Raw genomic sequence first — 27,079 nt, forward strand, 5'->3', positions numbered from 1 at the left:
TGTAGTAAATTGCTCATGTAGGTTTCCTCTTGTCTTTGAGATGCACTGTTGAGCAACACAATATGAAACACAAAGACAACAAAGACTTGAACCGACGGCTGTTGTGCTGACAAAGCGGTTTCCTGTTATTCCTTGTTTAAACTGGATAAATGAGTGTGCTCAGTCAACATGTACAAGCTGCAGCTCTCCACAGTCCTGTTGGTTTCAACATCCGTCATCTACCCATGATGCTAATGATAATAATTCAGTTTTGGCTGCAAACCTTTTTGCACATTAATGAACGTCTCTCTCTACCTTTTCTCACCACATAACTGTATCTATTGTTGAATAAAGGTCAAAGTGACACTCAAAACTTTTACAGTTTTGTCCATTTTCTATTGTGGATTCTGCAGCTCGTTCCGTTCTCTCAAAGGTCAGTACTGTCAAGACAGTTTGTGGCTGGCCAGGTGAGTGTGCAAAGGTTTAAGTGAGTTTACAGTTCAAGTTCATTTCACTTATGTGAGCAAAACTCAACCAAAGCTACACATAACAATTGTGTTCACAGGCAATAGAGCCGATGTTAAAATAAGGGGATATCAGAGAAATTACCTAAGAGCTGAGGACCACAAGAGGGGCAAACTCTCCCGTCATCTTGGCAAAGAACCAGCAGCTCAAGTCTGGTCATCAATGGCACTGGAAGTCATGTTAGATTTTAGAAATCTGAGATGGAACAAAACCAACCGCATCAATAATAATGCACATAACTAACGTGACACAAAACGACCAAGAATAAAGAAGAGATCACGTCAGTTTGATAATGCTTTTTTTTAATTGATGAGATATATTTGAAGGAGTCTGTCGATGCTACTTTGACCATGAGATCACGAGGGAGCATATTAACAGAATGCCTGACCAGAGTTCATTAATCATAGAAAATACAAAATGATGAAAAGACACTGAGTTTAAGCAGATATGGGCAGGATGTAGAAAACAGTGGAAGATGACAGAGGTGGACACGGTTCGATCATCCGATGAGAATTCATACTGGAAACAAGTGGGATGTGTTTTTGTTACAGGGTATGACAACCGCTTCATTCTCATCTCAAAGTGTGTACAGTATATAATACATTTTGTGCGTGTGTTTGTATTATACCCTTTTTAACCCTAAATCAGAGTGTATAAGCAGGTTGTTTTCTTTTTGAAACACGGGTAAACCCACTAATAAAAAACCGAATGACCCCTTTTCCACTGCCAGTCGAGTTTGTCTTTCTGCTATAAATGAGGACACAAACAACTGCAAGAAGTGAGGTCGTCGCTTTGCCCTTATAGAGCACACTCACACACACACTCACACATACACACAAACTCAGGGGGGGGAAGAGTGAGCTGCTAGCTGCTGTGCAAACTGGTAAAACGGATCTGTCACGGTCACCCCAGGGTTGGTGTTCCTGTGAAAGTGCCAGAGTGTCCGCATGAGGTGCTGTGAATGGCAATTGTGTGTTTTTAAAACTTATTTTGGAGCGCTCACTCTTTCGCCCCTGTGTGCAGTGCACACCCAGTGTTTCCAGTCTAACAACGGCTGTGACAGGTCTCATTACAGTATCTGTGCTCTGAAAGACACCATGGCAGAAAAAAGGGTGAAAATTAGCAGGTTCATCCGGGTGTTGTGTTCGACAATGAAGATCAGAGCTGATTATTATCTGTGTATACTGCAGTCAAACCTTTAAATTGCTAACAAAGTGTTAGCAGGTCTTTAGTGGGAATTTTTGACGAGTGGAAAAAGGGGCTGTTGGGTACAAACAAATTCAATAAATATAAAAGTCAGACACATTTCATTCATAAAGAAACAGTTTGGTCAAAGAAGAGAGAGCGAAATGTTGACAACATGTCTGTCTGAAACAGGCATTTTTAGAGTCAGATGTGTAGTGTGTGCGTTTTACATCATGCACGTAACACTGTCTAATACTGTTCATCAGTCCACGAACACACAAACATCCACGGACAGCCTTGAACAGACAAGAGGCACGAAAACTGTTTCAGCATCCACACCTGGATGCCTTTAAAGTCCGGCAGGCTCGAGTTAAAGAAGTCACGGGTCTCCCTCATAGAGTCCATTAAACACCATGAAATCCCAAACCTCCAAACATGTCGGTTCTCAACACAAGTTGTCCTTTTTGAACAGTTTTGGAGGGAAACCCAGCTCTCCATGCAGCGGCAGCTGAAAGTCCTGATCAAACAGTTGGGTTTTTCCCCGTCGTCGTCTGCTGCTGTTGGAGGTATGTGGGCCGTTTGATGCGCGGTTTCCTGCGCTTGGGTTTGCTCTTGGCCTTGGTGAGCTGGACCACGAAGAAGGACAGGACGACCATCGCTCCCAGGAAGGCAAAGACGGGGATGGTCTGGCCCACTTCCTGGTTGTAGTGACCAGGCATTATCCCTAAAAGGGGGAGGGAGGAGAGGGCAGAGGTCACACTAGGCCTCATCAATAACGACCTTTATCTGATTCACTGCAGCCATTTCTTTCTTTCTTTGGATAATTACACAGCAGAGGGAACATTGATCCTTCTGTGGTGAATATTAAAGGACAATTCCAGGCAAATTCAACCTGGGGCTGCAGTTTCCTAATAATTTAGGTCTAAAAGAATGAATCTGAAGATTTTCTTCGCGAGACTTTGTATTACAGCTCCGTTTACAAACATGTCGGCTTTCTTGAAGTAAACAAACCCCTCGGTGTACAGTATGTTTGAATAGCCACCTTAAAGCAGAAGTAAGCGGAATATTTGTGTTAATACAAGTTTTAAATAGTTATATCTTCCGACAGCAGTCACTTATATAGAGTGTTTGGTCCGAAACACGGGTCTGTCAGTCACTCTGCTCTGCTGTAAGCCGAGGAGAAAACTTTCCTTGTATCCTACAACCTTTATCCAATGAGGAGAGAGAACGGCATAAAGGGGCGGTCCTCTCTGTGTGTGCAGCCAAGGGATGCGCGTGAATGTGGTGACGTAGGGACGAGGACCAATAGATCCATGACGAGGGCGGGGACTGCTAACTCCATCGGCTGACAAGAAGTTAGCCAAAACGACCGGATCGCTTATTTCTGCTTTAAGTTTTCGGTGAAAAAAGATGCGGTTTTGTGGGATGTAAACAGCCTAAACAGCGTGAGATCCGTCAGCTCCCATTATACGCTGCTGTGGCGATGCGGGGACAGACAGAATTACTGCATACGGGTTAAAAAGAAAATCTTCAGATTCCTTCTTTTAGACCTAAAATATTAGGAAACTACAGCCCCAGGTTGAATTTGCCTGCAATAGTCCTTTAATATAATTTCCACTGCAAAGGCTGTGATTGTACTAAAAACACATACACACAGGTCTGTTACCTCCAGGGATGTCCCAGGCCCCGCTCTCTCCAGGAGACAGAGGTCTGACCTGGGGACGGTACGCCCTCACGTTGGGCAGCGCCACCTTGTCCAGATCCACTGAGAGAAGCTTCTGGTGCTTCCACAGGTTACTGAAGAAGGAAGAGTGAAAGGAGAGAGTGGGGGTGGGTGAGGAACTCTGCATGTGTTCAGTCCACTTCAATTATGATTTGACTCAACTTTTTTCATAGAGTTGAAAAACAGGGATTCCTGTGGTGTGGAAATTTTAGAAGAAAAGAAAAGAAAAAGAGGAAGACGACGCCATCTAAATTTCTGTAGATTAGTTAAAGTGTTAAAGTCCTGATGCTGCCAACTTTAGTAGACAAAGTTTGGAGGTCACCTCATTAATGTTTTTGGGTAAAATCCAAAATATTGCTTAAATAAATTGTATTTTCCTTATTAAATTTTCCATCAAATCATCTGCCATTATATCTCGTCAGTCAATCCTCATCATCTCTCAAGTACTCATCAGTATTCAGTTTATAACAGGAACATCGAACGTGGTCGAACATTGAAGTGTTGATAACTAGTTATTTGTCTGGTGAACCTGTGTGCTGCTGCTGCTGCTGCTGCTGAGTTTTCATTAGTTTTATGTAAAAAATGAAGAGACTGTGGGTGAAATAGGTAACAGCAGAAGTAATCAGCAACAGCACACGGTGTGTCCCTGAAAAATAACTTGAATAAATGTTTGGGAAAATTGCTGAAATGTTAACAGTAGCAAACACATCATAGATCTCTAAAGAAACATGATGAGGGAAAATTACCCTGAAAGGAAAGGAAAGTCAAGGCAATTTTATTTGAATAGCCCATTTTTACAAACAGCTTGTCTCAAAGGGCTCTGACATGGCATCACTGGGAAATCATGGGGAAAAAGTAAAAGAAGAAGAAGAAAAAAAAAAGACGTATTTCTTCACACTTACCTGGGCGCCGTCTCATTGACCGGCTGTGGCTTTGCCCAAGACAGGTGAGGGCATGCTGGTAGTGGGCGGGGCTTAGGGTCTCCAAGGTGAGCCTCCAGAACCTTGGAGTAGCGGTACAGATGGTTACCTGGAGGGAGCGAACGGAAGAGAAGAAGGAAGGATGAAGGAAATTAAAGAAGAAAGGACCTTCAGACCTTAAAAACAATGTATAAAGCAAAGAACAGCTCATTACCAGAACATTTACAGAACTTGTTCAAACTGGAGGAAGGGGACAACAGACTGAAGCTTGATTTTAAACATACATTTGCAAGGCTAAGCTTAAAACAAATGTGCATTTCTGTTGCAGGTGTAAAACTATGGCATTCACAAAGCAAGGAACGGAAAAGTTGTATAAGTATATCTCAGTTAAAGAAAATGTTTAAAAAAGAAAAGATAAGCGCCTATAAAAAAAGAAGAAGGAGAAAGAGAAAAAGAAGGGAAAAAGAGAAAAGATAGATAGACGAGTGGTGTCCACTGCTATTTTGTTTGTTTGTTTTCTTGTTATCATTGTATATTTCATTATCTTTAATTTTTTGAAATAGAGTATAATATTGGTGTTGATAGTAAGCCAATGCAATTATAACAATAGAGAGGGGCAGGTACTATAAGTTTTTCTTCATCCTGCTCCTTTTCATTTATGGTGACTATGTACATTATGTAAATATGTGCAACCATGTGTAGTATGTAAACCATGAATGGAATAAATCAAAATGAAATGAAAGGAAAGAACAAATATTTAAAAGGAGGTGGCTCACTGTTTTTTTTTAAGGTTTTGGGTAAATACACTAATAAAATCTCATTGCTACTACATCATAACGTATTGTGTGATTTCCTTCCTCACCTTCCAGTCTCTGTGGCAGTGGGCGCTCTGTGCCAGTGGGAGGTGCCACCCGACTGTGGGAGTGGCTGAGGCTGGGAGGGGTCATACTGTAAGAGGTGTACTGGAGGAGGGCGTCTAGCAGCCAGAAACAATCTGACAAACAGACAGAGAAAAACACAGAATATTACCGTCTGCTCGGATGTATGTCATGTTTCGTTCACCCACCCAACACATCACATATGAAGAAAAAAAAGAAAATGACAGAAATTACCTTTTTGTCTGTGGCTGTCGTCAATACAATTAGAATCTCCATACAGGGCGATACGACCTCCCCCGTCAGACGGCGTTTGGTACAGTCCAAGGATGGGAACTCCTTCCACCACCGCCGTCTCCTGCTTCAACACTTCCAGACCTGTGAGAATGAACACACAAATACACAGCGGGTCAATTCTGAATGAACTACAGACCCACAAGACTAAAAAAGTTGGCCCACAGTCCTGCATAACTACTGCCCATTCCTCTGCTACACAAGGTCCAATACTTTAAGAGGGGAAACTGGTACCTTGATCCTTCAGGTTCTTTGCAATGACTATTCCATCCTCTGGGAAACGGGCAATGCTGCAGCCTGAGGCGTAGTACACTGAGAGAGAGAAGGAGAGGAAGAGAGAGAGATTTATATTTCCTAGGGAACAATATGTTTTAAAAAATGACAAAAAAGGCCAAGAGCTTGTACCTGTGTGTGTGTGTGTGTGTGTGTGTGGTTGTGTGTGTGTCTTACTGTCATGATCAGCCAAGGTGAAGTCTCCCTCATACAGCCCGTCGCTGAAAGCCATCCCCCACACTGAGATCAGGTCGTTCAGAGCTGGTATGTTGGCGCCCCCTGTGTCCGGCATCCACCACTGCCTGCAGGTTACATCAGGAAAATTATCTCCACAACCATTCATTCATTCAATCATTCATTCAGTCACAAAAATGAAGATCTGCATGATAGATAATGACTGAAGATTTCCTGATGGTCTATTGTCACATAAACAGAACCAAACTCTGCTTTGAAGTTGACGTCCACCTTATGCAGAGAAAAAAGTATATTTCACATAAATGAAATCTATTTAATCTAACTCAGATTATCAGCAGGTTTCATTAGGATACAAATGTAAATTTTAAAGAAAATCCTATGATAAAATGTAAATAAACACCTCACAACAGCAGCACATTCATACAGTGACACGCTGAGTTCCTAATTCAGCTGTATATGTCTGGATCAATTTGTCCTTAAAGCCAAATGACCCATCGCCATTCAATTAAAAGTGAATTACTCAGCCTAATATTTTGAAGCTGTAAAGACTATATTTAACTGTGTTAAAGACTTTTAATCCGGTGGATACTGTGCGACAGCTTGGGTGGGATATGAATGGATGCTAAAAGAAGTGGTGAGTGATTATTAGCTCTGCATGAGGAGGCCTGAATCGGAGACGTCGTGATACATTATATCTATTACAGAGCGAGCAAGAGCAAAGAATAAATAGAGTCCAGTCCACTACTGCAGAGAGCAGGTCCAATAGAAACAGTTAACTACACATAGTTTATCATGCTATCATTATAACATAATGAAGCTTTCAGTGAGAGCACTGAGGGTAATCGGGCCGGCTCATATCCGTGGAACAGGACACGCAGATCATTTTAAAGAAATAGATAAAGAGAAACCACACAAGACAGTCCGGGAGAACCTGACAGCACTGGTGCACTATTACAGTCAAGCTCCTTCCTACGTCTCATAAAAAACACCTCTGCATTACTTATTGAATTTGTCTGGAAATGCTGTGGCTGCAATTCTGTTTTCTTTTCTTTCTTTTTTTTTTAAATCAGTGCTACAACAGTTTTACACCTTTACATTCTTAAAATTGTTCTGCAGTGCAGTGAGATGCTGCTCTTCAAATATAATAACAGGATATTTTAAAAACACATGGTACTGTCTGTGCCTTTAAAAAATAATAATAATACCTTACCATTCCTATATTGCCATCTATTTATATATTTATACTATACGTCTTTGACATTCAGCTTAAGGCCAAAGCTAAATCTTTAGGATATTATTATCTCACTTGAAACATTTCTGCATTTCATTTTTTCTCTGTACTTGTCTCCTGTGCTCTTCTTCTCGGTGCTCAGTTGAAACGGGAGGAGGGGGGGGGGTTTCTGCAGTATTCACCATGTTAAATATAGATCTATAGATATGGACCTTATTAATACCGGAGAGAATTCAATTTAATGCCTGTTTCATGGCCAAACCAGCCAGAGTGCGACAGTTTGATGAAAAACCAGTAGGAGTGAGCTCAGTAGTTTCCAGCAATATATAACAATAATCCCTAATGATATAATTCATTTAGTTAATGAGACCTGGACCTGGATAAAAAAAAGTAGACTGAGATGATTAATTCATTTTGGTTTTTGCTCAAATCAACAATGCCATTAAGAGACTGTGAGTGTCCTGCTGTAACTACCAGGAGCAGCACTCTTTCTTTGCTACAGGTCTGACGGTGCCAGATGGTGACTAAGCCTCCACAAAAAGGATTGTGAGCACAGTTTTCTGTTGTAACAATCCCTCTATTAGTTTATTGGTCTGTAACTTCTACTGACAACTGGATGCAATTGCAGACACATTTTATAAATAACATTACTGCTGCTACTACTATCGTCAGTCACCTCTGATCAAATGCAACTGTTTTGAGTTCGATTTTTGCTTTAGTCATGAATATCTAATGTTAAAGAGAGGAGGTAAGATCTTAATACCAGCTTTCAAGTGGATATTAGATTTTTCTAAATATACATGAAAGAAGTTGTTTTCCAAAATCAATTTACTTGCATCTAAAGAGAATGGGCAAAAAGTCAGTAGATGTCAATTCAACCTTTGCACACTATTAATCATGTGTGACATTGTGTACCTTAAAATACCTAAATTAATTCAGAGCAACTTATATTGGGTGTTCCCTGCATTAGACGCAGTGGAATTTCTTCCTCTCACAGACACAGTTGTTCACCGTCAGTACGTGGTGATGATAAAGATTTGCAGCAAAAAGAGAAAAACTCTTTTTTATTACATTAGAAAATAACATAACATTGAATATAGACAAAAAAAAGGTGTTATAAATGTATCCAGTCCACTTCATTACGTCTAAGTAGCGATAAGCCACCACAACTTCAGACTTTGCTTCAATTATTGATCAGTTGTGGATGATAGACAGAACCGTGTTTATATAGGACTCTACGTCTCTCACAGTAAGAAGAGAAGAAGTTAGGTTTCTACCTCGTGTTCTCGTCGTAGAACTTGACCTTCCTCATGACCGAAGTGTTGTACCAGTCACTGAAGATAATAAGTGACAGACCGTTGTCGATGTCTCTCCTCAGCTTGGTGATCTCCTCGGGGAAATACTCCTCCTCACTGTCCACCATCAACAACGTGCCTGCACAGACACAGAGGGACAAAACAACCCATGAGTTCATTATCTTGTGCTGCTCAGTCATAAGCAACCGGCGTTCTGGATCCTGAAGCTGCATCGTATTAAAATGGAAATCTTCACATCTGTTGCTGTTTGTAAAGTCTGTTTGTGTATCCGTACCATACTGGCTGGCATCGAAGCAGGTGATGGGCGCTCCCAGCACCTCGACGAAGTAACCCATACTCCTCAGGTGCTGGTACATGTCCCTGAAGTTAGTGTGGATGTGGTCCCCATTCCTGAAAACAATCAATCAATCAATCATTTTTAATGAACATGTCAAGAGTAAAATTAAAAAATTAAAAAATAACAATGATTAAAAAATAAATAAAAAAGTGTATTAATAATAAAGAAGTACTATCCTCCTATTTTGAAACATCCTGCTCATGCTTTCATTGACACCATATTTCATCTAATATTTGTATAAACTTTGGTTGCAATTTTGTCGAAGTGATTGTATATGTTTGTCTTGTCTTTTTATTTTATTGTCTGTATTGTACTGTTTTGTCTTGTTTCCTTTCATTGTATTGTGCTGAGTTGTGTTATGTCTTGATGTTATGTGTGTAGGACCCCCTCGTAAACGAGTTGTGACAACTCAAGGGGCTTATCCTACGATAATAAACAACTTTAACTAATCATCATCTCCAAAGAAAATACCTGTCATCTTCAAAAGGGGTAAGAAGAAGTTAAAAACTTTTCTGGTCCTACCCCTTTTTACTATTGAAAAATAAGTTAATTTTACTGCCATTAATCCATACTATCGTAATTGATACAAACAAATAACCTCATTTGGTCAGAACAAGGACTGTCATAGTCAAAATAAATACACCAGACAATTCATACAAGAAAAAACAAAAACACTAGTCTAAACAAACAAACAAAAAATGTAATGTGATTTAGGACAGAATGTGTGTCCACAGGAAAACTGGTATCCAAGAAGACACACATCAACAGACATACGCACCAGTCTAGTGGGTCGTTCTTCATACGGAGGTTGTCTCGGGGGAAGTAGCCGGGCGGGTAGCGCAGGTTGTGGTATTGGTCCCACAACACCCTCTTACTGCGCGGGGGAGTTGGCACTATCCTCACCTTGATGGGCAGTTTGACTGTGGAGGTCAGCTCCCCGCCCACCTCCGACTGGAAGGAGGGAGAGTTTATTAATCACTCATTACTAAACGTCACTTACTGTACTCATAGTTTCAATCAATGTGTTAATTAAAAAAAGAAAGAAGGAAAAAGTAGTAAATAAACAGTTGAAATGAAACACAACAGCTCAACAGTCAAAATAAAATGGACGAGAGCGACTACAAACCCATTTAAACCTTGACAGTAGATGAAAAAACTTAACTTATACAACTGTGGACTCAGGTAAACAGATGTGGAACAAGGTGGATATTACTGAACAAGGGTTACTTGAGCTCATTGGATAGGCATGTTAGTGTATATAACACATTCCTGAACCACTCCCTTGTTGCTATTTTTTGTTTGCATTATGAACTGTTGTGTTTTCTTGTAGGGATGTGAAAACACAGGAGTAAAATGACTAAAACTCTGGTTGAGTCCTTGATTGTGTTGGAATTTATGTTGGTGGGCATTTGGGTTTGTTATGATAATCTTTTTGTACAGTGGTTGATCTATAATTAACTTTCTTATTATTTGTCAGACTATGACGCTGACTGGCACACCAACTCATGATCAAAACTGTTGCAACATGAATAAGTCTGGGCGCTAATGCTGCTCAAGTGACTCACATCATTCTCTGCAGGCGATGCCACGGTGACCATCACATGACCTTGAGCAATCCCTTCCCACGATGCTGCTTTCTTGGCCACAGAGATGGACACGGCCAGGTAGCCAGCCCATGGCCACAACACCGGCGAGTAGGAGACGGCCACGTCGATGTGGTCACCGTTCTGGGGGAGGTAGGGCTGCCAGATGGGCTGAGCAGGAGAGAGCAACCTTTAGAAGACTTTTTCCATTTTTCTGGAACAACTTAAATAGTTCATCATGCTGGAAAAGCAGGTCAGTCAAGGATGAAACTCCTTCACCTGTTTCACCACCTAAATCAACTGGTTACTTTCTATATGGTTACTTTATCTTATATAATTGTTATAACTGACATAGCCTTTTTTTTTTTTTAATTTCTATTGCTAGTTGCCATCATTGTATGTCTTAACCTAAGCACAAGTTTCTCCTTCAATGCATCTTCTGAGTTTTTTATATAATATGATAAAACTATCCAACATCAGCAAACTGAAACATAATTTTTCTCATTTATTTCATTGTGTTGTGTGCACACCTTGTCTACAATCCTGCCGGTGACACCCATGCCATTAAGGATCGTCACATTGACAATAGTGGGCATTCCTCCATAGTAGATGGGCTGAGAGCAATAAGGCCACATGTATGGACACTCTGTCAGGTCGATGTAGCTGGGAGACAGACTGGAACAAGAAGAAGACAAGAACAAGTTATGAAGTGTGACTCTGCTCTGCCGGCACAGATGTAATCTACGTATTTTTGAATAGAAAACCAGTAAATACAGAGGTTTTTCATTATCTTCCCCCCTTCTCCAGCCTCTTTGTGTAGATCTATGGCCCTCAAGGGATAGTTAAGTAGTCTGCCTTAAAGGGCAAATCTGATTGTGTCAGTTTGCCCCCTGTCTCCTCCTTTTCCTCCCAAGAGTGAGGGCTGTGACAGCAGCACAGAGTTGGTCTCCCTTAGCGTTAGGTAATATTTGGTTTTACGCCTACATTCAGAGACACTGTTACATCAGTGGAGCTGAGGAACAGGCTTTGCTTTGTCTTCATGTGCACATTCGGTTTCTGCATTCAAAAACCAGTGCTTGTACTCATTTTCCAATCTGTGCGTGTGTGTGTGTGTGCAAAGACAATTACCTGGCCTGAGGTCTGTAGCTGTTGAGTATCTGGTAGGCTCTGATCAGGTCCAGTTTCCCGTGGCCCTGTTCGAACATGTTCACCCCTGGCAGCCTGCGGGCCGAAGCAATCAGAGCCTGCTTCATGGACGCTGGGTTCACCAACTCCCGGTTCAGGACCGTGCTGGAGGATGAAGGAAGACAGGCTGCGTTAGTGAAAGTCTGCTGGTGTCAGCTTCCTCATCTTATAATTCAGAACATTGCTGAGGGAAAGAAGAAGGGTGGGCTCACAAATCGGCTTAGTTACAGCTCTGCAACAAGAGGTCTTTCACCGTGTAAAGACAGGATATTGACAGACTGAGAATAATACCAAACATTAATCAGTGACACACCTCCTTCCTCTGGGACACATTTCACCGCCTGCTCATGAAGGATTACGGCACAGGAGGTAATTAAACCGCATCTTGCTTCGGTATTATACAACATGTATCATCTGATGTCAAGCTCCTCCACGGGTCAGCTCAAACAACCCTCTCACTAGGACACATTCACATTCAGCCACCACAGGAGAGCCTCAGAGAGCCCCACACTTTATCTGAAACTGCTCAACAGATTGTCCACTGACTCTCTACCACACAAAGGACGAGATAGCCAGAACAATTTTGGCTGTTTTTAATGTTTTCCTTTTCTTTTTTTGGCTGCTTGCAATTGGTAAGATTCCTGGAACTGTGAAACACTGGCAACAATAATATCACCAATAGCAGCTCTCACCAGCATCTTAACAACTAACCTCATGGAAAATACACCTACAAAAAAACCCACTCAATAAAAACAGTCAAACAAGAAGCACATTAAAATCTCACAGTTCCAGGTTCTTGCCCGTTTAGCCACAGCGAAAAGATTAAACTCATGGGCAGTTAATGATACCGACCTGGCCAGGAGAGTAACAGCACCAGCCACCACCGGTGAAGCCACGCTGGTCCCAGACAAAGAGCGACATCCCTCCTTCATCCCTGACCCGCGAACTCCAGAACCATACGTGACGATATCGGGCTTGACTCGGCCGTAGCCTCCTGGCAGCTCCTGCACAGAGACGAGACACAGATACATAAAGATGAGACTGTCTGAGATGTTCAAAAGGTAGTTTGGTGGAAATATAAAGAAACTGAGGAGCAAAAAAAAAGGTCTGCATGCTTATCAGTTTGCTAATTGAAATGATTTTGATCAGTGTTTCAACTTGTAAAGCACTTTGTGTTGTATTTTATATGAAAGTTGCTATATAAATAAATAAAGTTTGAAGTGTAATGAACAGTGCTTTGCAATATCTATCTAAGCAGCACAGAAGGCAGATAAGCACAAAAACTCTGTTTATATACACACACACACACACGTTGGGTGTTTTCTGGACAGCAAGGACTAAAGCTGTAATTCAAAATTTTAAAATAGCTCGTATTCACACGCTTAAATACATGTTCACGTCCAGTTCGTGTCATTACGCCAACACAATGCAGTCACAGGACTCTCTCCCGCTCTAAGCTCTGCTATTGTTAAAAATACAGGCATCCCACATCAGACATTAGAGGTGGAGTGGATATGTGGTGATGACTTCCAGCAGGAGGTATCCTACAGGAACAAGAAGCTAGGGTTGGAGCCTAACGTAAAAAAAAAAAAAAAAAAACGACTCCAGAAGATCTTAAACGGCTTTGATGCATTCAATTTGGAGAGTGGAGTGGGTGAGCGAGGGCCTTTTCATGGCTGGCTGACGGTGGCTGAGAGCTGACTGGATCAGAGAGTGCAGTCTTAATAAGATTTCAAGGCAGATGTCTGCTTTCGGCTACGACTGATAATAAAAGTGGTGTGTGTGTGTAAGAATCTGGCTGGGATGGGATGAGATGTGGATGAGGGATCCTGGAGCCTACGGTACGGTCGACTACCTCGGAAAGCGCGGAGTAGATCTGGGAGGTAGATGTCTGCCCTAAACCCTGATAAACGTTGTGGCAGTGTTTCTGTGTCGGGGCGTGTGGAAGAGTGTTTGTTCCCGCAGTATAGCTCACCCAGGTGGTCATGCCTCTCGAGGAAAACCTGGCAATGTTGTCCTCAAAGTCGATCCCTCCGACCCCAATCACATCCATCTGGTCTGCTGGGTTGTTCAGCGTGCTGGGGGGTGGGAAAATAATCATATGGTTCATAAGACTTAAAAGAATAGTTCACATTTTCATCACAGAAACATGAAAGTGAAACAAAAAGTCTCTCTTTACTGTTGTGTCCTTTTAATGATTTTTTTCTTCTTTTTTTTTTTTACACAAGAGGAAGAGTCAGCAGATGTTCAGCCGGGTCATAAAACCCAGTTGGCCTGAGGGTCGTTTAGATAATTAAAACAGTCCAAATGGTCTTGTAGAAGTCAGCATTTTTGTAGAACTTAATAGTGATTTCATTAAATTAAACAGAGAGATTCATCTACAATGAAAACACTTAAAAATGTGTAAAAATATCCATGATATGGCCACAACAACACATAGAAAACGGAGAAACTTGAGGTGAGACTGAGCAACTTTTAGCAAACAGCGCCCACTCCTAATTATGGCAAAACTCTACTGTTGTTTCACATTTAGACAAATTCTAAGCAATTCAGAGAGGTCAAAGGGTCAACAAACTGACTCAGTCATGAAACTATATTTTTCTCAAGTTTACCAACACAAGTAAACAGTCATTACTAAGCTAGAGGTCATACCAGACCATGCAAGGTTGTAGCAGTAAAGCTCCTGTGTGTACTGAAATGATGCATTTTATAGCTTCTGACTTTAACCTCTATTACACAATGTCCTTTTACTGAACTAAGACATTTAACAGACATGTGTACTTGAATTGTTTTGCTATTTTTGTTTTGCCGACTTTAGCAGTCGCCTTCACCTTCGTTATAATTAATAATAATAATTCATTTATTTTGTATAGTGCTTTTCAATGACCCAAAGACGCTTTACATACAGAAAGAAGAACAAGGGGAAAGACAAATACAGAGAACACATATAAGTATGAATGCCACTGTTTAGAGCGGTTAGCATACCCATATAGAGGACCATCGTTGCCGATAGCAGAGACCATGATCACCCTGTTGGCAGTGAGCTCCCACACCTGTCAGACGAGAAAATGACCCAAATTAACAAGGGGAAAATAGACCAAATGGGTTACATTTAATTAGTAATTGTGATTTATTTTACTGGCACGGCAATAAGGTCACTTAGAGAACAAAGCACTCTGAATCCGGTGCACTTCAGCCCTTTGCCAAGAGGATTTCCAGAGGCACAGATCTTGTCACAACAACTAATGCGAGTGCTTCTTTCACACTGTACACTTAAATCTTAATAATATCCAGAGCCAAAAGCCTGTCGTTTAATACACGATTTACAATAATCCCCATTAATCAGGGAGAAGCTTTGCAGCTGACAGATAGATATGTTCACATACAGTGTTACATGTTGCTGTTGTGCTCATCTGTGAGCAGAAAACACTTCACACAGCAGAGTTCATGCAGTGCCAAGCACATGTCCACGAGCCTGGTCCGACCCATTCACGGTGACAGTTGAGCTGCTTATTGTGCAGCGTGTTACTACATTGTGAACAAGGGTGTAACGTAGAACAAGGAAGGGTGGGGCTTAGGAACTATTTTTTTACGCCTAAACAAACATCAAAACATCAGCTCACAGTTGACCTGGTTAAATATCAAACTCGTCCATATGCTTCCATGTGACTGCATCATTGTTTTGTGCAGCTCTATCACCTTATCAACGAAGGGGTGGTCCATGAAGTCAGGCCCACCGATGCTGAGGTTAAGAACATCAATCTTCTTCAGGATGGCGTAGTTAAAAGCATCGAGGAACCATGAAGTGTATGAAACCTGGGAGGTTGGGGAGAGACAAGCATCCAAATCACATTTTAATCTTATATATTAGAGATTTTCTTTTATAAATTATTATTATTATTATAGAGCTTTTTTGGTGTTGGGCCAGACAAGATATAAACAGTGTAAACAGCTGCACTGGAACACATGAAATTAAGAGCAGCTGTATTATAAAATAGATGAATATAAATAAAGATTGAAGACAATGGATAGACTGGATGACAGTGTTTGAATAGAGGCAACTTCAGAGATATTTTAAAAAATACATCAAATAGGATTGATATCAATTTGTCAGACTGCAAACAAGCACAATCTATGGTCACTCATGAACATGTTCTGCCTGAGTTTGGTCTCTAAAAGGTTTCTAAAATTTCTTTAACTTCTTTAGCTTCTATGTTTCTTTGTACTTTTAATCATTTCTTCATTAATGCTTAGTAACACTTATTGTATGGATGATGTGCTGTGGGCATGTGCTTACCTGGTTGTTGGTGAAAACTCTGAAGATGTGCAGCTCCGAGTCAGGAGCAAAGCCCTGACACTCCCTCATACTGGCTATCACTCCTGCCACAAATGTACCATGACCGAGGCCTGAAAGAACAAAACAAAGAGGTTGATCATTATCTGTCTCTCTTTTCCACTCCCAACTTACACACCCTGGAGTTGCGTAAAGCAGACATTAAATACCCACTTGGGTTAAACCATATCAGTACCAATCATCAGCAATAACAGTTAAAGGGATAGTTCAACATTTTGGCAAAGTAGCCCATTGCCATAATTGCTATAGTCATAGCAGTAGGTTCATTACCTTTAATTGTCGGTGCAAGCTATTTTTAGAACGGTGGAGCAGAGCTGTGAGCTGCTCAGAGCTACGCTACGGAGGCTAATGGGATTTCTTGGTTTCCCTCATCAAACTCATGAAAGGCACAATCCAACAACTCCAAAAAGCTCTGGTGGACAAGTTGTGACCTGCACATTCACCACGCTATGAGATAATAACGGAACGTTACAAGTTGTTGGATTGTGTACCGTATTTGATGAGTTTGATGAGGGAAACCAGGAAATCCCATTAGCCTTTGTAGCGTAACTCTGAGTAGCTCACAGCTCTGCTCCGCCGTTCTAAAAATAGCTTGCACCGACAAATAAATGTAACGAACCTACTGCTATGACTATAGGGATTATGGCAATGGGCCAATTTGCCAAAATGTTGAACTATCCCTTTAACACAAACATCTTTATCATCAAGCCTTTGTCGTCATCATCGTCATCACCACATTCCTCCTCCTCCTCCTTCTCACCATCATCCAGTGTCTTCTCATTAGTCCAGTTGGTCCTCTCTTTCACATTCTTGAAATGCGGATGTTTCTCACTCAGGCCGGTATCAAACACTGCAACCTTCACACCAGAGCCTGCAAACATACAAGGGCCGCGGTTACATCAGCTCCTCAAGCACCGCAGTCGCTTACTAAACTGAGAATATTAGTCACTTGCATCTTTTTTTAGAAGCAGCTCTTCATGCTCTCATTACACTTCATGAAATTGGGAAGCAGATGTTCACTAAGCCGAGAGGTGAAAAGGTCAATGTCTTACCGGTGTGTCCCATCTGCCAGAGGACGTCTGCCTGCAGGATCTGGGCGACTTGGCGAGGTATGGCCCGTAGCAGACGCCGGCTGGAGTGGCGACCGGTGGCGTGCCAGAAACCTGAACCGATTGACAGGCTGCTCCGTCTGAAAGGGCGGGATGACTGCCACGACTGCGTCCCACGGGTGGCGTTGCAGGGTGCAGCGGGTTCAGGCGCTGCGGACACACGGGACAGGACTAACCGTGTTAACAGCAGGACTAAAACTACGATAACAAAGGTCTTGTACATCCAGGACTCAATAAAATCTATTATGGATATACATCTCACTTACAGTCTAGCATTATACATCAGAGTCCCTCCTCATTAGCATGTCCTGACACTGCTGCTGATGTATCCCCTTATGCACATAGTAAAATCTTCTGTTAACTTACTGCTGAGCCCTCACTTTAAGTCTCTCTCTCTTACGTTCTATCTCTTTCTCCTCTCGCCTCTCCCTCCGATCTCCGATGATGTGCTATGAAGTGAGGCCGATCACACCGGGCTCATTTGAACTAATCTTATCACAATTTGCTGCATTTGGACAGAACAAATTATCATTAGACCGGGCAGCGGAGCCCTGAGGGGACATTTTATGCCTTTAAGTTGGAGTGAAACGCAGAGGCGAGAGGTTCTTCTCTTCCCTCCCAGTTAATTACCTCGGCAGGTAGATGCTTCAAGTTTTCACAAGTTCAGCTCCAAGTTCTCAGACATGACATTGACTGCACCACACAGCGCATTTCACGCTAGCGCTAAAGTTCAAGTCTTATCCAAAAGAAAATCTACATTCCTTGGAGGTAAAATAAAAATAGACACTACAGCCACTTTAAAACCACTTAACCCCACAGGCAACCACAAGTTCTTGTTTGTTTCAACCCAAATATCCACCAATAACAACACATTATGAGCTCCACGCTACAGTTATACTACTACTTGTATACACTACTCACAAAAAGTTAGGGATATTTGACAAGAATATCCCTATAAAAATTCCATGCTACAGTGATATTCTATCATGAAAGCAGGCCTTTTAATGCAATTGTAATTTCTTTATCCCAAACAAAAGCTAAAAGTGATGGCGATAGCACAACAAAAATCTCAATGTCTCAATAACTTGATCAATTTGATCAAAGTGTTGTCTTGGTCTCATGATGTCAATATTTGAACATTGTGGAGAGGGAGAGAGAAGACAAATTGTCATTGAATCAGAACATTTAGTGGTTCAATGACAATTGAACCACCAAATCAGACGGTGGTTGTGATTTTTGTGGCTAATCACCTTGTTAGAGAGCAGCATGTTATTCAATAACTACTGAAACATTGAACCATTTGACATGTGCATTCAAAAGTTTAGAGAAGGTTAAATTAAGCTCACCTGTAAGGGTTATAGTGCATTTTAGGTGCATTCTGAATATAAATCCAAAAGCCAAACATCCCTAACTTTTTGTGAGTAGTGTATATATATATATATGCTGTTCATCTATTTCAGTCTTTAAAACTGTAAAAGAACGTCACTTTTAAAGAAACCCAGGAAATAAAAGTTTTTTCATGCACTGCACCTAACCTCCATACTGATATGGCTTGTGTACATGCAGAGTGGGGGCACAGTGAAGTCTTTCATCCGGTGCCAGGCGCAGGGCGTGCACCCCTGTCCAGGCAAGCCCCACCACACTGACTCACCTCTGCTCCCTCCCAGGGTGAACAAACACAGACATTCTCTGTCCTTCCTCCCATCCCCCAACATCACACACACACAAAAACACACACACATTCACACCACTCGGCATCGACACCCCCAAGTTGTTGGCCTGCGCTGCAAATTAAGATATACAATCCCCTTTCTGCACCGCAAACACAGCGTGGAGAGAAATGCATCCTCCGACTCCACAAACAAAAGAGATATTCTGAGAAGTGTAGCAGACAAACAGCTTTCTGTGCTATTCAGAGTTTTGTATTTCTTGGGTGTGCCAACCCCAGAGCTCCTCCTGAGACGCCTTTTCCCCCCCCCCAACACAATGACACCACATTAGCAGACTTACAGGGAATGTATTTTAGCGTGCGGAACACTTTGCGTTGCGGCGTAACCCTCTTGATGTAAGGGTGGTCCTCCAAGGTCACCAGACTGCTGGGCGACGCCTGACGGATGTGGACCAGCTCGAAGTCGCTGGGGAAGTCGGAGGCTGGGTTTTCTCTGGGAACGATGTGCCACTCTAGAGGTCGGTCGCCGGCGTTCCTCAGGGCGCTGCTGATGTACAGGCTGCGAGCTTTGGCCGAGAAATACCCTGTAAATGCCACGATGTACTCTGGAGGAGGACAGAGAGGAGACAAGAGGACGTTTTTAAAAACAGGCAGGACATTGAGTAATGTTTCGTTTGACAGCGTCCAATTAAAGAAAAAAGTTTAAGCTCCTTTTTTGGCTCAACTCCACGCACACTGATGAAGATTGCTTTAACAACATATAAGGAAAATATTCTTTAAGAATAAGAAAGAAACACCCCCTCTTTAATTAATGAAGTGCCACACAATCTAAGAAATCACTTGTAAAGTAAAGGTGTCTCTCTGTCAATTCTTATGAACAAGTTGTTAAATCTTTCCTCTGTAAGACAATGAAACAGGAGACTGATTTAAATTAAACCAGAACTATTTATTGATTTGCTTTTCAAACAAATAAAACTTGTCAGGTTCACATTCCTGTATGGGTGTTGATATAATACAGCACCAGGACAGGACCTGAATAGCAAGTTGTGCAGACTAGCTGGATGGTGTGTGCAAAAATGCTGAGCTCAGAACAATACACTGCCGCCTTTTTTGTTTGAGGTGTGACACAAGGGGTTTTGTTTCTCCAAATAAGATGTTGTGGTTATATCAGCCTATCAGAAGTTCTGTGGAGAAAGGTGAGCTCAAAAACTCCTTAATCTAAAAAGACACAAACTCCATAAAGTTGTTAACAACTGCACAGTCTCTCTCTCCCCTGCACATCTCACCTCCATCTACTCTCTCACTATGACAGCAACTCTTATTTTGAGTTCATTTACTTTGTGAAAGGTTTTTCCACTAGCGCTGCTCATACCTCCACTGTGCTGGATCGAGCACCAGTTGCTGGAGGGGACGGAGGAGAAGAAAAAAAAAAGGAACGCAACAAGGACAAAGCAGATAAGCCTGATAACTCAATTATCCTCTGAAAACAGATGGGACAGCATATTGATATTCATTGGACAAAGGTGCATACTGAGTACCATCAATTTGCTTACAACCTTTGCATCTCTCACTTTTCACATGTTTGTGGTGTCTCTAGTGTCTACAGTACAGCTACAGGACGGATTAAAAATTCAATTGAACAAATGAATATTAATCACAAGTACCTTAAAAAAATAAAAAAAAAGTTGAGACGGCCTGATTTTGAGGTTTGACATTTAATTTCCCTCTGAATCGTTTTGCTTGATTGATTGTCGTAAAGACACAGCACCTCAAGCGTGCTCTCCAATCTCAATTACCCCAAAAAATGGGCTGTGAACTCTCTGCCATCATTAAGACGTGCTTTTTGAATTATGTGAGCCTCAGCATGACCTACATTTTATTTTCAATCAATTAAACTGACACGGTGGGATTCCTCTCTGTCATGCAGTGTTATTTAGTCTTGAGGCAATGCAATGGACTAACAGCAACTCCACAGCTTCAGTTGTGGGTGTTGGTTCTTCCTCTGCCCAGATGTGCCCTGATATTCTATGAACTTGTCTCGTGTCAGTCATTAAACTGCAGAAAGACAAGAGCAGCCTTTTAAATTGAAAACCAGTGTTCATACCACGATCTCATTCTCAAAAGAGTAGTTACACAGGTTCAATCTATTCAATCCATCTTGGCTAACCTTGGAATCAGCTCACCTGGCTGCAGCTAAAGGTGACAAACCCTACCTACAACCAATTCCAAAGCTTATTAATCATATCTAGTTAGTTAAATCTGGCTGGTAAACAGGTTGTACAGGAGGTTATGTGTTGGGCTTTTTCTTGCCCGGGTCGCACCTATTTCTTCATATCCAATCTTCATGTTATGCTAAGCTAACATATTTCCCTTTAAGATAGAAAACAAGCTTGTTTCTGATGCATACTGTTGACGAGGGTGATCAGGGACTTGCTCTACTAATTTTAATGTAGCCCATGGCTTCTTGAGCAATGAAAGCTGACCCAGATAAAAAGGACTGTGGGAGGATAGGGATGAAGGTAAAAAAATCTATACACTATATCAGGACAATTATTGCCCTGACACTCCATACATTCAACATTTGCACTATGTCCTGTTAAAATTCCTGTGGGAAGTTAATTTCATTAAATATACGTTTCTTACCATGTTCCACCACCTTAGAGGAAAACTCCAGCTTAAGGGTTAACTGGGAGCAGTTGGAGCCAGATGACGAAGGGAGGGGGTCCGAGTTGGAGGCATGTTCGGAGCCCGATCGGGCCCCTCCCGTTGACTCCATCCCAACTTCAGGCAGAAAGCCAGACAGCAGCCCCAGAAGCATGGATGCCCACAGCGGTAACAGGATCATGGTGAGTTGAGAAGTAGCGCAAACCATCAGTTTCACCAGCCAAACTTTAAAGTTGCAGTGAGCAGCCGGCGTGCTGTTTCAGATGAAAAAATGGGACAGCTAAAACCTGGATCCAGGTTCAGGGGTTGGGACAAAGCATTTCAGGTCCAGAGCTCTAAAAATGAGTCCATACTGCAAACAGCCTGAGCAGCTAAATTAATTTCTTTCTGCGTTTTCTCTCCATGGTGGTAGTCCAGTGAGGAGGTCAGTGGCACTGCCAGAGTGGGAGCATAGCAGCCATGATGAAACCGGAGGAGGCAACCAGCAGGAACAGTGGATGGATGGCAGGATGGATGGGACCAGTAATAGAGAAGATCCTGGTGCCAACTGAGAGGTTCAGTACAGTCCTGGTTTTATTTCTAGAAAAAGAAAAAAGGACAAACCAAACAACGGTTATAACTAGAAATTTGGAACAAAGCTCATTGATTAAAATAATCGAATTACATTAGTGTAGTTCAAATACAATAAACAGCAGTGATGAAAGCTCTCTGATAGAACAACATCTACCAGCACTTTCAAAACCTCCTTCTACACCGAGAAACATTAATTCCCATCACTTGAGATTAATGGCAAATTGATTTTTGACCCAGTGCAAACACATACTTTGATGGGTGTGGAATCAAGTCTCCATTAGTTTCACAGCTGTGTTTGCAAAACAATCTGCATCTGATGGCAGAAATCCAAGATCCAGATTAGAGCCCAACCTGGGTGTTGCTTTGAGGTCAGTTTTCCAGCAATCAATATTTAAGAATAATGAAAATACAATAACAACTAATCATCAGATTTATGCTTATGCTTACTACTAAAATTTGCACATACACATTTTTTTTCCTGCAATTAATCTTTAAATTTAACTATCCGACCACCAGGGCAGATTGTAAACACTGAACTGTAAAGCTACCTGGAAATCTAATCACCCAAAGGTTGAGAAATAAAGGAAAAACCCAAGTAAAACAAATATATCAAAGTGAACTTATGCTGACTAAGTTTAATTTGGCAAACGTGTGTATTTTTATTGCTAAGAGGACAGTCAGTTAGGCTCACACACATAAACTACATGCCTAAGCACATACAGCGTGTGGGCAATATACATTAACGACACAACCTATAAACATTTATTGCCGAATTTTACAGTACGGCTATTATTTCCTTTTGCATTATCATCCATATCTTCAATATACTATCAGCCCAACTATATCAGTCGGACTGAAATTCTTACTCAGTTGTTTTGTTATGTGTTTGAAATCTGCTGCCGAGTGATAATCAAAGTGCTTGAAAAGATAACAATAACAATCGAGTTTCCCATACAGCATCAAGGTTTAAGTAAACAACATCATGTCGGCTTTGTTTCCATCTCTATGCCCTCATGCAGTGTTCACGGCTTCCTCTGTTCTGCCAAGGGGAAGGAAGGGAGGAGCTGGGCTGAGATGATGATGAGATGTACAGTGTGGTGTTAACCTCTCCTTCCTCATTTAAAAACAGATAGTTCAGTTTATTTTGTAAGTGGGGTTGTATGAGGTACAAATGATGTCTTGTTTTGAGATGAGACTTGTCTGCAGCGAAAATACACTGTTAGTTTGGGCCCGTTCACAGCTGTTCATCACTTGCATCTCTGTTTAGTACTACGCGCTGGTGTGGCTAACCGGGGGAGAGCAGAGAGACGTCCACTGCAGATATTGTACCTAGGGGCCATTTGTACCTCATACAATCTCACTTCAAAAAAAGCTGAACTATCCCTTTAACCACTCATGAAGAGCATGAGGTGCTAGATACACCACACAACACTGAGATAAAGCTTTATCTTACCTGCAAGGATGACATGGTGTATATAGTAGCAATGAAGGAAAATCAACAACAACCAGCCACAGGCTCAGCAAAGTTAAGTCAGCAGCAAATAACTCACAAAACTGCCAAGAAGCAAAAGTTTCATCAAAGATTGTTTTGCCATCTACCGTTCCAGGGAGGCAGCACAGACACGCTACAGATGCACAGAAAGACCAACCATTACAGGCTGCTACAACTGATCTGAAACTGCATGTGTTATACGACTCTCTACCACACTCACACTCACACAACTGCATATCCTCCTGGGCTGCATCAAAAAGGAAATTCTTCTAGGCAGGTACGGGATCATTTCCCTCTGTCCCCAGGCTTGGACAACCCAGTAATATAATACACATCAATAGATACACACCAGCAAGACATAAAGGCATGCACACACACGCACACACACACACAAACTAGTAAAAAAACAACAACACAATAGCCCATGCAAACCAGCTCCAGGCCAACTGAGGGTCCGGCCCAGGTTACATAAGATGACCTCCCTTCCTGCAGGGCCTGCAATAGCCTGTCCATAACTTTGTTTGTTTAAACACATCTTACAGAGATGTTTATGTTTCAGCTTGGCCTGTCTCAGTTATTATATAATCACCCGATCGCAGTGATTTTAGACTGTTATTATTTTTGCATAATCGATAAAATCGTTTACATTCATCTGTATGAAAACAGCTGGATGGAACTGAGGTTTGACTGTTTTTTTGATGACATCACCACGAGTGTTTATCTTAAGTTGCTTCATTTCTAATATTCGACAACCGCATTTCAGTCAGAATCTATCATATATTTAGTTGCAAACCTTTAAGTCAAACAGAAATGCAGTTTTTATTTTATTCATATGTTCCAACTTTTAATGCCAATAAATGGTTCTTCTTCTTCATAATGTCTATGTGTATTATTAAACTATGTTAACGATATAGTGGCATAAAATGATCAGAAAAAGATTTAATTGTTAATCGCAATTATTTGTATGGAAAATTTATCATCAACTAGAATTTCATGATTGTGACAGCTCTAGTTTCAGGAGTCACTCATCGCCTTCCCCATGATTTTGGGGGAAAATAAGTCTTAAAATAACCTACTCAGTTACTGTTAGTTCACTGTGGAGCAGCTTCTCTCTCTTTGCTGCTGTACAGACCAGAGCACGTGTTCAACATGTTTCAGAGCTGCACGTGCAGCTATGCAGTAAACAGTATGTGTATGTGTGTGTGCATACTTACATGGTCCGTCTGTTTAATTTTAGGCAGTCAAAACTCTATTGTCAGGCTGTTATTAAAATCAAACACTCCTGTCACACAACAAAACTGTTTGTGTGCTACAAGTTAGTTCAACAGTGAGGCACAAAACAAGCAGATTCACAAGGCTCAGTAGTGTCTAAGTCCAGATAACATATAGAGCCATGGTATACTTGTGGTGCTGATATCTAAACCTGCTTTAGTTGTAACTATGAAGTCAACTGAGTTTAACTTATCTTGCCTGCTCCTCCTGATGCTCACATCTTTTCTATGATGACCACTTTAAATATTACTAATGAAAGCCTTTCAAGTTATTGGATTAAGAGTATTATGGTCATTGCGTGACAGATTTTAAATGTGCAGAGGAAGCCTTTTGTTACAGCACTGAGCTGTTAATTATGCAGTGTGTGTCCCCCTGGGGATTACAAAAAAAAAAAAAAAAACTTGAATATTTGTCAGAAATGATACAATATCCCCATCTTTACTTTCATGTTGTGTGTGTGTGGGCCATAGACTGTAAAAAGAAGTGTGCACACACCTCCCCCTGCTTAGTCTTAATGACACGGTAGATAAAACCTTCAGATACGGGCTTGCACAAGTGAGTCAAGTGTAGACAATTTAATTAAAAGCCCCTGGCTGGTCTGGTCTGGTCTAACAGGAGGGGTCTCAATCACTAGTTCCGGCTCAGGGCAGGATCCAAGTCTCTGATAGAAAACAATACAGCTAATCACTACTGGTTTTGACCCAGGGCTATAAAAATAGTCCAACTGGTTAGGGCAGGGCTGTAAAAGACAGGCTGGGACCACTTGTGTCAATATAACAACCAAGCCACAAAAGTGGCATCATACCTCAGGGCGAGCACTGATTAGTAGCTAGAGAAAAAGACCCCCACCCCCAATCAAAGGAAAGTATCAATCACTGCAGAATCTGCCTGGACACAAAGCACAAAACAACCCCACTACTACCAATGTTTAACCAATGGCATCCACATCTGCTCTACGTAAGTTAGTGGTCATGGTTAACTCCTTGAGCAAATCCAATTCAATGCAAAATACACGGACGTCTGGAGTGTCCATGGTTTACATTACCGGGTGCATAAAGGACCCAGTGTTGTTACAAGGATTTAACAACGTTACACACAATCTCACCCTCTCGACGGGACCAAAAGTGTGAATAACAAATTGTTGCTTCCAGGCGCAATAAAACCTGTGTTCATAAAACGTAATCTTACACATAATTATCTAAGTCAATCAACAAAACAAAGCCGTGCAGCCACATAAAAGTAACGATTTCATCAGTATAAACATTGCAGCAAGCCTTAGCAAACATATGCTGGGGGGCTACGTCTAAACATCTATTGGAAGGACAGTTATTTTTTAAATTTTTTTAACATCGCCATTAAATAATTATTCGAAATGGTTTAAAACACGAGTTAAATGTCGGGGACACATCTGAAACGGGTTTTTGTAAACAAGGAGATTTTTTGGAGCAAGCAGTCAATCACATGTATAGCGTTAGCTAGCTAGCTTATCAGTATTTTTCTGTATCTGCTGGTGTCTCGTGTGCTCCAATAAATAATACTCACCGAGTTGAGTCACGTCTCACACTTGTGTATATCAAAAAAGCACGCCTGTGTCGTTTTACACTCCGTTTATAGATCTGTTGCTATTTATTTGGTGGCTACTTATCGTCCCTCGAACAAAAGCTAGCAGCAGCAAACTCACTAAACGTTACAGCCGCAGCGGACCACTGACGTCTGGTTACTGAGGGGCGCCTGGTTTGGTTGGATCCTCCCTTTTAAAAGCCAAACTCCTTATACATTTCACACAATACAACTCTTTAAAAGGACGGTTATTTTTTATATAATCTAAGTATTATCCGTATCTATTACCACCCACGTAATAAAATTGACCTTTCGATCAATTTTCACATGTGCACCTTAGATCGTAGTGTGTGAAGCTTGGTCCATACCTGGCAACCCAAAAGGACCCGAGCTACCGCTTTAGCCAAGCCTCCCCGGTCACGTTGCGTTGCTGCCAGCAGTGGGCGCTGTTTGCCGTCAGGAAACAGAGGCTTAAATAAAACGTACAGTATCCGCAACATTATTACAACAGGTCCACAATACATTAGGACAGGGGGTTTCAACGTTTTTCTGGCCAGGGACCCCCAAACTGATGGAGGGATTGAGCAGGGAGGACCCTCGACTACATTGTATGAAATGGATTTTAAACTCTACACAGGTTTGTGCATTGGATACTAAGCTATTCACATAATACACAGCCAACACAGGTTCATAATATATTCATGTTTTTATTTTAAACATGGAAGCTACAGTGAGTAGGGGGGCGTCCCACTGCCATTTATAAAC

At 41.5% G+C, this 27,079-nt stretch overlaps 1 protein-coding gene across 1 annotated transcript; it reads right to left on the reverse strand.

Annotated features, from left to right (window-relative positions):
- Window positions 1–785: 785 nt before the first annotated feature.
- mbtps1 (membrane-bound transcription factor peptidase, site 1) lies at window positions 786–26,441 on the reverse strand. Its single transcript, XM_083974150.1, has 23 exons — window positions 26,297–26,441; window positions 21,397–21,996; window positions 19,095–19,358; window positions 17,028–17,234; window positions 16,736–16,846; window positions 15,919–16,028; window positions 15,321–15,437; window positions 14,607–14,674; window positions 13,597–13,699; window positions 12,474–12,625; window positions 11,565–11,726; window positions 10,967–11,111; window positions 10,419–10,607; window positions 9,632–9,804; window positions 8,791–8,906; window positions 8,478–8,634; window positions 5,952–6,076; window positions 5,736–5,813; window positions 5,445–5,585; window positions 5,195–5,326; window positions 4,315–4,441; window positions 3,356–3,486; window positions 786–2,413 (listed from the first exon to the last, which is right to left on the reverse strand). Exons 2-23 carry the CDS (start codon window positions 21,623–21,625, stop codon window positions 2,211–2,213), a joined length of 3,240 nt encoding a protein of 1,079 aa, XP_083830276.1. The 5' UTR covers window positions 21,626–21,996; window positions 26,297–26,441; the 3' UTR covers window positions 786–2,210.
- Between the last annotated feature and the right edge of the window lie 638 nt (window positions 26,442–27,079).

This window comes from Trachurus trachurus, assembly GCF_905171665.1.
Source record: "Trachurus trachurus genome assembly, chromosome: 6".
Taxonomy (NCBI): Eukaryota; Metazoa; Chordata; class Actinopteri; order Carangiformes; family Carangidae; genus Trachurus; species Trachurus trachurus.